The 11,130-nt window shown below is 26.9% G+C and overlaps 1 protein-coding gene across 1 annotated transcript; it reads left to right on the top strand.

Moving 5' to 3' along the window:
- The first annotated feature begins 8,006 nt into the window (after window positions 1–8,006).
- LOC109809479 (F-box-like protein) lies at window positions 8,007–10,798 on the top strand. The gene is made up of 4 exons (XM_020372810.3): window positions 8,007–8,194; window positions 8,316–8,480; window positions 8,910–9,158; window positions 10,367–10,798. The coding sequence occupies exons 1-4, from the start codon at window positions 8,111–8,113 to the stop codon at window positions 10,643–10,645; spliced, it is 777 nt and encodes a 258-aa protein (XP_020228399.2). The 5' UTR covers window positions 8,007–8,110; the 3' UTR covers window positions 10,646–10,798.
- Window positions 10,799–11,130: the final 332 nt, after the last annotated feature.

Below are 11,130 nucleotides of genomic sequence, written 5' to 3'. Positions count from 1 at the left end.
AAATTGTACTAAGTACTAATATATTATGATTGGGAAGCAACAAACACCTATGTTTAGTTCTTGTTTCTTTGCTATCACAGAATGAACTTAATATTTTTTTATACTCCACCAGATTTGGTGAGTTTTGTTCATCTTTTATCGGTGCGTTGGAGCTAAGTTTTGTAGATAATTTTATAAATATATTATTTTTAAATTTATTGACGATCACATCAATTGTTTTTTTTTTTTTCTCTGTCTACCTAATTTCACTTGGTAGGTTTTTAAAGTCAATATATATCCAGGAGTTGTGAGCAATTACACTTTCTAAGTTCGCTGATAAGTGTATATTTTTAGATTTTCACGTCGTTGATTTTAACTAAAGAAAAATTCAGAAGTTATATATAGCATCTTTGTATTAAACCCTAAACCAATCCATGCACATATAAAATATTATAAAATCACATTAGAACAGTCGATTCATAATTGTTTGATTATATGTAAAAAAAAAAAATTGTAATTTAACTTATCCTTATAAGTGTTATCATCAGATGGTGGATAAGTCTAAAAATAATTAATAATTATTATAATATAAGTTCTAATATATTTTCACACTATCTTAAAAAAATAATTTAAAATTAATTCATTCTTACAAAATTAATATATAAATGAGGAATTGATCTTCACTTTGATCTTTACTTATAAACATTATTATATAATCTTATTTTTAAATGATAATGTAGATAGTAGATTGTGCCTTTTAGTTAAAACTTTTCATAAAAATCTTTTCCTAATTTAATTAATTAATTTATTAATAAAAAATGATCAAAAGAATTAAGAAATTAAACATAAAATAGTGGTGTGAAGTGATACAAAATTTGACGATCGATATAATTTTAGAAATCATTGTGGTGTCATCACAGGCTTGAGGCTTCCTTAGAAGTGACTCTTGGGATTCCTGAGCTTGTTTTAAGCCCAGAAAATAGAAATTGTGAATCACTGCATGTCTGAATCTTGGAACCAGGCAACTCTATGGATGTCTCTGACACTCATTGACAGGTGTCAAAAGCTGCAGGCATTACAGAATTGGGTGATCATGAATTGATTGGATGGGATAGCATCACCTTCATTGCGTTCTTGGTCGTTAGGTACTTTTCATTCCATATCTCTGACTCTCACTATATTTGTTGTCTTTGCAGCTCTAGCCATACGTGTAACACATTACTTTAACAGATTTCCTTCTGTTCTATGTTCTATAAAAATAAAAATAAAAATAAATCAATAATGTTGTGCTTCTAACAGAATCATACCACTATTTTTTATTATTATTTATTTTATCTCTTTTCCATCACATTACACGTCTTATATTTTTGTGTAGAGGAGGGCTTAAGGCCCAAAACAAACAAAAAAAACCAAGATGAATCCGCTCCTGAGAACTAATAACAAATAAATAAATAAATTAAATGAAAAGTTCAAATATTCATAATCGAATCTTATCACAAATGATCAATATAAAGATACAGAAGTTATGTAAAAATAAAAATTTAAAAATTTTAAAAACTCTCATGACTCTTTTAAGTGTTTAATGAAAAAATTGTTAGATAATATTGCATTACTAAATATATATAGTTTCAATCAATTTCTATATAATATATATTTAATTTTTTAATTTATAAAAAATAATTAATAACATTCAACTATATATCATATAAAAATTAGTTAAAAGTTATAATGATGTCGAATTACTTAATAATTTCTCGTTCACATTAAATATTTATAATCTATGTATGATTAGATAACTCATTTTTATTTTTCTCATTTTCATTAAATATGATTCTTTCACTAAATATAACTGGATACGCGTATATATAATTTTCTCTTTCCCCTTGCCACCAAGAATATCCATCATGTTATCTTTTTTTTTTTTTTAACAGCCATCATGTTATCTAGTGTGTTAGGTCGACGAAAAATATAAAAAGAAAAAAATATATATTTCAACTGTATTTTATTCAAAATTTCGAAGAAGAGGAAGGAATATAACAAGACAACTAAAATCCACTCTTCTTCCTTTTAACAAAGAAAGAATTTGAAAGTGAATATTTGAAATTTTATTCCATCTATCATATTACTATTTATAGTGCCATAATGTATTATTTATATTTTTCCTTCTTTTTCCTATCAACGGTAATATTTTTCCCCTTCCTACCATTTCCTTCAACCAAACCAAACAATTTGTTTACGTGCACTTCTTGTTCTTGATCGATAATCTTCAAAGCTTTGACAATGACCACTAATTAATATGATAACTGTGAACTAAACATTGCTCCTCTGCCAGACTTTTGGTTTAACTAATTAAATCAAATTCCTAAAGTGCCACAACTTTCTTTGCATAGCTTATAGTCTCAGAATCTGTCTGGAAAATTTCTACAACCTGAGTAGCAATAATAATATATTTTAAAAATAAATTTAAAAAAAAAAAGAAAAAAAAAACTTCAGAATACATTTAGGGGGATGTGCAAGGCCCATGCAAGAGCCCAATAGCAAGATAATGTTATATATTATTTCCCCTTCTTCTTCACTTGATCCACATGGGTCTTCCCAACTATACTGCTTCACGCCCATGTTCACGTTATTAGCAGGAAAAATAGACATTTCTTACTTCTTAATTTTTAAAAAATTATAAATAAGTTAATAAAGAAATAAATTGAATGGATGGTTGTTGATGGTTACTTAAAAAAATATGAACAATTATTTAATTATTTTTTTAATAAGTGAAGGGTATAATGATCTATTAGAAGTGAAGATTAAAAATAATTTTTTACTATATATTTCAATAGATATAGATTAATATTTTTTTTATTCGTAAGTGTGATACCCTCTATCTCATATATTATAATAATTATAATATGGAAACGCTTAAATCAAAAGCTGAAGTCATACATAAATAACCAATTAAACAATATCAAATCTGGAAATGAATATCATATTACAACTAAACATATATATCACTACACCAATAGTAGTCTCTAAATAAAACATCATGAAATAAGTCTAATGTTATGTGTCCTAAGATACGAATAAACATCATGATGAGCCTCACTTACAATCACATATATACTAGAATAACATAGAGTAAGAAACATTTCACTCTATTTCACAACATAGAATAAGGTCGAATAGTAAAAAAACACAACAAAATATAATATCATCATTTATTTTTTATATGTATATCACCCAAGTTTGCAATTTAAAATTGAGTTCATCATATGACTATACAATGATAAGCATAATGCAATGGACACAAACCTCATGTACGTATGCATGTGATGCTAGTCAAATATTTTAACATTGCTCGAGGGCGAAATTTTGTGTACGATTGTAAAATGGTTCATGCACATGATGCATGCTCTACATAAAAGACTCAATGCTATATTATATTATCAAAGTATATTATCTCATACTCATAAATACAACTCATCTTAAGCAATTAATGAAGGTGGTAACATTAAAAGGATAAAAAAGATAAGGAATGAATGAGAAAAACAAACAAAATGATGAGTCACTATAATGACTCACCAATTACAATCGTGACACTGGTCAAACCTATCATTAGCTCAATGTTTCTAAAAAGGTAATGATCAGGACAGATCATAGTCATGACCCACCAATCACATCCACGATGTTGATCACGCTTGTGATTGACCAATCAAACCTGTTACGAACTTTAATTATTCAGACCTTGTGTCTCATCTCATCACAAAATTTCATCAAAAGTGATCATTCAGTTGATAGAATCATATATTAAAAGTCTAAACTCACTGTATTAAGTCATTAATTACATATATTCATATGTTCATACCAATTCCCTATACAAATACCAAAATGCATTTTCTTAGGATTCTCATATGAACCTATGAGTAATCCAAGATTAATTTAATGTGCGAATTTAACCATGCATATATGTTAATGACATCAATTAGAGTACTGAATAATCATATGGAAGATAAAAATGTTATATAAGTCACAAATTGAGATTCTCCTTTATACAACACATACAATAGAAAGGAAATTGGGGTTAATCTCACAACCCAACAATTATCTCATACCTAGAGTGAGATTACTCACTCTACATTACCTTAGTGAACACTAATTGAAGGATTCAAATCTTCAGGTGATCTCCAATGATTTCTATTTCTTCCCCTAAATCTTCAAAGTGCAAATGTAAAAGTAAAATAAGAATTATAAAAAAAATAAGTTATGGTAACCCCTCCCTTCAAACCTTAACTCACACTTAACCCTTTAACAAACAATTTTAATTATGATTCACTTCCTTCTCTCAAATATTAATTATAACATATTGATAAAAAAAATCCAAATATTTTATATAAATAAAATACATTTTAAAAAAATCAGCCCAAAATATTTTATCAAAATATTTTTTAATAATAAAGTAAAAATATTGGAGTATTACAATAAAAATCAAATTTAACATAAAAAATTTACAATAATTAAAGCACATCGTTGATTGTTGAATTAACTAAATTAGATTTCTTAGTTATCTATTATTATTTACACGTGTATAAACTGTATTTAATGCTATAAAAGAAGAAGAAAAAAAACTTTTAAAAATTGGTTAACCGATAAGAGGTAGAGACCAACACTCCACTCCATCAATGACCACAAGAGAAGATAGATGCTCTTCCACGCTTCTTCATTGACATTGCAAAAATGATGGGTATTGTAATTAATAATCTAATTTAATTTGATTTGGTTTATGATTTAGTTTTCATTCAAATCAACATTCACATTTTATAAACTTTTCTAAATAAATTAAACCACGGGATTGTATAAATAGAAGAATATTAATGAATTAAATTTTAATTTGTAGCTTGATCAGATTTTTAAGTTTAAAGTAAACTACACTTTTTATAGTAGGTTTGAATAGGGTAGGTTTCGGACACATTTAGGCCTAAAATTCTAAAATCGATTAAAAAAAAAAAAAAACCTCCTTCATTTGTAATCCATAACCAAATGATTATTACATTGGGTAAGTCGAACGATTTTCAAAGGTTCATTGGATGGGTTATTTAGTTTGTCATAAAATTCCACAGCGGAACAAAGCAATAAAGGGAGAGGGATATTGATGGTTTCATACTTCATTTGTTCCAACTTGAAATTGACGGTACTTAACCGTTTTTAATGTATTTTCAAATTGATTAAAATCCGTAACTTGATTATTTCGCACTTAACTGTTTTTAATGTATTTTTAAACTGATTAAAATTCATAACCTGATTATCTCCATCTAATTTCTTATTTCTTTTCGGGTTTAACAGGTCCAGTCGGGGCAATAAATATTGTTCAACCCTACTTTATAGTACTTTGAAAAATATATGTGAATTCATTTTGTTTATATATATTTACAACAATGGTGAAATTGAAGAAAAGTAAACGTTTAATTTTTACATAATGTGAGTGTAAAGACTTTTAAAATATCAACTAATTATCAGATGTAATAATGAATAAAAGAATATCAAATTTAAATTAAAAGGAATTTAGATTTCATCAAGTCAAATCATAAATTCTCAACTTTCATGAATAAAATGACTACATATAAAAAAAATTAGACTTAAATATATTTTTAGTTTTTTAAATTTAAGATAAATTTATTTTTGATTCTTTAAATTTAAAATTAATTTTTTAGTCTCTATAACTTTTAAAATTATTGTTTTAATCATTCAGATCATCAATAACATATTTAAAAGTAATAAATTGAGACAGTTATGCAGAATCAATCATTTAATATAATATTTTTACTAATAAGAACATTAATATCTAAATTTTATACAATAATATTTGATATATTTTCTCATAAAATTTAAGTATAAAGATTAAAATAAAATTTAGGGTTTAGGATTTTTAAAATAAGATTTTAAAAATTATAGAAAATAAAAAATTACTAATTTATCTAATAATAAATTTATTAATTTTTTTATAATACTTATCTTAAAAATCAAACAAACAATATGGATTGATAATGGAAAAAAAAAATTACACCAAGATTTCATCATATTTTAAAATTTCAAATTAATTTGTTGTAGTTATGAAATTTTGTAATACATATAATGCTCGTACCCCCAAACAATAAGCGACCTTCTTGTAATTATGAATCGGTAAAGTTACTATTTATTTATTTATCTCTAATGCAATCTTTTATATTTTTTTTTCTTCTTCTTGAAACTAGTTTACCATTGGGTGATCCAAACTAAAGTACGATTAAATTTTTTTCAAAAACTAATTAAAAATTCTCAAATGATATTTAAAATTAAGAAAATAGAATTTAATATTCCTAAACTTTATTTTTTTAACAAATAAACATTCTAAACTCAAATCTTATTCTAATTGATTTTTAGATTTTTTAGTTAATTTTTTTTGACACCTTCATTTAAACTAATCTTTAGAACTTTTTTTTTCAAATAATTATTTTCTTCAAATTAGGATTAAATTATTTATATTAAATTTCATTTCTTCATGAATATTTATCTTTTTTTTTACAATTTTTTTTCATATATTAAAATATAATAAAATACAAATTTAGAAAAGACTAATAAATAATAATAATAATAATAATAAGTAAAATGATTAATTTTTCAATTCTACATTTTATTGTGTTTTGATGTTTGCAAAAGTAATTTATAAAGATAATAAATGATTGAGATTAAAATAAATAAATGAAAATTTAAATTTAAAATGAATAAATGAAAATTTATTTTGTTTTTAGTAATTTAGTATGAGAAATAATAAATTATTTATATATAAAAAGATATATTTTATGAATTAATTAAGATGACATCAAAATTAAAATGTGTATGTATAAAAGAAATTTAATTCCTTTTTAGACATAAAAGTCACTTAATTAGAATATGTCTCTCTATACAATATTATACATATGCATCTTCTATAATAAAACTCCTATTAACATGTGTAAGAAGCTTAACTATCAACTAACTTTAATAGACTGTGAGATAAAATTTAAGAATTAATTAAACAAATTCGACATAAAATTCACTTAAATAAAAATATGTATCTTTATAAAGTATTATACATATGCATATTTCATAATATAACTCCTATTAACTATGGACTAAATTTAATGCACTTTAAGATGAAATTTAAAGGTCAATTAAACAAATTAAGTTTAAGATATTATTTGAATAAAGATACAAACCTAAAGGGTGTTGTTTATTTATAAAAGGATAATGTCAGATAGAGTAAACATAATTTTTCCTATAATAATAATCTACAATAACATATTAAAGATACTTTCTTTCAATTATTTTTGTCTTTATTTTTAATGAGACTATTTTATTCTTTACAACTTTCTTAACAAATAAATTAATTTATTTATATTTAAATTTTTGGTTTTATATTTTAAATTTTTTAATCTTTTTTAATAATTAAAAGATATATCTCTATTATAAATGAAAACTTTTTACTATTCATATAATTTTTTTTTCTTACTATAATTGATATATAATTACTTTTGAAGTTTTTTTTATTTATAAAAAATAAATAGAAATATGAAATAATTCGAATCCAAATAATAATAATAAGTACCACATTATTTTTTGAAGTTAATAATAATAAGTATTATTCTAAGTAAGATTGACATGGATTAAATGATTAAGGTAGATTAAATATGCATATTAATACTCATTAGAGATTGAAGGAATAAATCTCATTATATAAACATTAGTAAGATTAAAGTACTTCATATCTCTATTATATATAAAATAAAAATAAATAAATATTATAATTAATTTATTAGTTTCGAGTTTTTGAATTTAATTAAAAATATTAATTTTTTTTAATTTTTTAAAATAAAAGAATATATTAATAAACTGTGGTAATTACTTAAAAAAATATATTCCTTTTATATATTAGTATCGCAGCATTTTCCAGAACAAATATAAGATTATAGGAAAATCCTAAATTAATTTATTTATAGAAAAAAGAAAAAACTTTGTGAGCAGAATGATTTAGATCAGAGTCGTGGATTCACTGGCGCCATGTAATACTAATAGGGAGTTGGTTGAAATTCTTCTCCAAATACAACACTGATCATTCTATTTGCAAATGCACAAAGGAAAACTGGATTCTGTCTCCGTCCTCAGTTCCCTTCCTGAAGATGTTGCCATCAAAATTGCTTCGATGCTTCAGGTTCCCCCTTTCGATTCTATTCTGATCACCAATTTCAATTTACCTGACATCCGAAAGCTTTGATTTTTTCCTGACCCTTCTGTATTGTTTTCAATTTGATGCAAAAAAAAAAAAAAAAAAGGTGCGGGATTTGTGTGCCTTAGGTTGCTGTTCGAGGTTCTGGAGGGAACTCTGCTTCTCAGATTGCATTTGGGAGTCTCTTGTCAGAAATAGATGGCCCTTATTCTCTTCCTCCCATTGCCCTTCTTCTTCTTCTTCCTCTTCCACCCACTCTCCCAATTTCAAGGTATTAATCAACTGATTCTGTTCTTTTTTAAGGAACACCCTATTTGTTATTCAACCTTAATTAAACAAAGTTTGGTACTTTTCTTTATTGGTTTCTGAATTGGGATTCTGGGTAATCATCACCTTAGCCCTAAATTTGTTATTTTTTTTCCTAAGTCGTTTTTTTAATCTTTGAAGGAAAGAACATGGCCCCTTGTTATTTAATTGAGTAAATTGTATGTAAATTAACGGTGTAAAAGATTGTTATATTGTCAATGAATAAGAAATGGTGATGTATGGCAATATTACTGACTTTTTACAAGTCATTCTTAGCTTGATCGATCTCTGATTAGTTGAGTAAGAGCATAAGCTCTACTAAATTATGGTTCTATGGTGTTGATGTTTTGGTGGTTGAATGCATGGTAATTGTTGTTTGGAAATTGGGTTACAGAAGTGGAGGAAATTGTACTTGGAGAGGCACGTGGAATTGGGTGTTAGAGCAAAGTCTGTTGAGAAGTTTCTCGAAGCTTGTTCACGTTCTGAATCACTCGAGGTTGGGGACTATCTGAAAGCTGTTGACACCTTGATTGGTACGAGGTTTGGTTTTGAAGACGTGCAGAGATTTTTGTTCAACCCTCAAATGAATGTGCTGATTAACTTGGTTGGGGTACATTATTGCCTCACAACCCTTGGGATTCGGGTATTCTCTTTCTTTGACACCCTATTTTGATTTAGTTTATTTACAATTTAACTAGATAAACTCCTTTTTGAGATCCCATATATTTTTGGTTCCTTTATAAGGGAATTGCTTCGAGTGTGTTTGGAACTCAATTTAGTTAAACTAAACGCCAATGAATCAGCCTCATTCCTTTTACATTTGCTGCTTTAGCAAGTGCCAAAGTGGTAACTTCCGTTTACAAGGTTGGAAATGGTTTCCAAACACACCCTTCACCTTTGTTTAACTTGCTGATAATATGGATAATTACTATGCATCAGTTAATTAAACTGTCTTTGGCATATTGGCGACGGTATACATGCTACAGTTAACTTTTATTTGCTGCAAGGCTGCAACTAGAAAACATGATTAAATAAGGTTTGGCATTTTCCAACTGTGAATCCGAATGGATGTTTTATTGTGTGTATCTGACTTTATTCAAGTTTAGCTCAGCTAACCATTTGTGCAAAATTTATTGTGCTTGTTTCCTTTACACCACATTTAATCGAGAAAGTTGTTTATTTGTTTCCTCAATGCTTCAATTTTTTCATAGCTTTTCATAAGCTTCTAATTCTATCAATCAAATAAAATATCTTTTGGTCAGTGTTAATATCATTGGGTAATAGTGTTGTGTGCATTTTATGTTTGTTGAAAATAAGATAATATGCCATTTAACGTGACAAATCTTTTGTCATTCGTTGCTCTTTTCCCAAGTTTGTACTGTTGAAACCTTTAGTAATAAGTGGTGTCTTTTCATCTTTTACCTGTTTCCTTTTCCTTTGAATTTCATTCCTATCCTTTATTCTTTGATCGAGAAATATGAGAAATACATAGGATAAAGTTGAACAATGTTCTGTAATATATGTTTTCTCGTTTCTCTTTTCTCGTTCCCAATAAATCGTTTACATAGAAATTGTTATATAAGATGGTACAGCACACGGTGCATCGAATATTTAATTGAATAGATTTGTTTAGGGTTCTGGGCACTTGAAGTAGGTAAACAAGTGGATCAAATAATGTAGATACCTCTTAATGTGGTTGATCTAAATTGGTCTCATACTCTGTTACACATTTAACAATTAAGCCTATTTAACACTCGAGTCTTCAGCCTTGATGATGGAAAGCATATGAAACCTTTTGAAGGAGTAAACCAGAGTGTTATGTATTTTACATGCAAATGTTTCCATTGGCAGGGTGATAATCTTGTAGAAGCTCTTCAGACACGCGAGATATCAGATCGGCGTGTCTGCGTGAAGTGGTGGAAAGTTGGTAGATGGTTCTATGGCTTCCGTATGAGGGACGAATCACATTCTAGGTGGGTTTCTTTGGCAGGTTTGGCAACAGAAGATGATGAACATGTTCTGGGAGTGCTTCGCCGAGGTACTATTCATGAGGTTTTACGTGTTCAGATCTCTGTGGTTGGTCGTACATCAACATCTTGGTCCTTCCAGGTTACCCAAAGATTGGAATAGCTGTAGGGAAATCAACTAAAGTTTTAATGTCTTTCGGTATTTATGTGTATAGTTGTTGTTTTAAAAATTCTGTTGTAACTTGTAATATTACATGTATAGTATGTCATCAATGATAACACAATAATAAGTTCATAATTTTTATTATCTTCTTCACATGGCATATTTGAACTCCGTATCTCGTTGTATATAACTCAGACTTCACCAACTTGGCAACTTGATTCATTGCAACATCTCATAAAATGAAAAAAAATGCATGAAGGTTTGGTAATGTTTACTCAAATTTAGGAGTTATCTTGTATAAACATACTGCAAATGCTGTAACTTGTGTAGGGAAAATTCTCATTTTGTTTCTTGCATTGGAGAGTAGAGAGACCGACCAACAACTACAGTGCAAATCATTAAAGATATAAAATCTGTTTGGATAACTTTATCAGGATCAGGATCTACTTCTAGAAGAAAAAATAGAAAAAGTAAAATATTTTTTT

Source organism: Cajanus cajan, chromosome 5 (assembly GCF_000230855.2).
Source record: "Cajanus cajan strain Asha chromosome 5, NIPB_CcT2T_4, whole genome shotgun sequence".
NCBI classification, from domain to species: domain Eukaryota; kingdom Viridiplantae; phylum Streptophyta; class Magnoliopsida; order Fabales; family Fabaceae; genus Cajanus; species Cajanus cajan.
This window is presented reverse-complemented; position numbering and strand designations above follow the sequence as displayed.

Excerpts from the sequence above, each read along its gene's own strand:
- LOC109809479 (XM_020372810.3), top strand. The coding sequence starts at position 8,111 with ATGCACAAAGGAAAACTGGATTCTGTCTCCGTCCTCAGTTCCCTTCCT. Across the intron at positions 8,195-8,315 it reads AAATTGCTTCGATGCTTCAG|GTGCGGGATTTGTGTGCCTT; the intron begins GTTCCCCCTTTC and ends AAAAAAAAAAAG. Across the intron at positions 9,159-10,366 it reads TCACAACCCTTGGGATTCGG|GGTGATAATCTTGTAGAAGC; the intron begins GTATTCTCTTTC and ends TTCCATTGGCAG.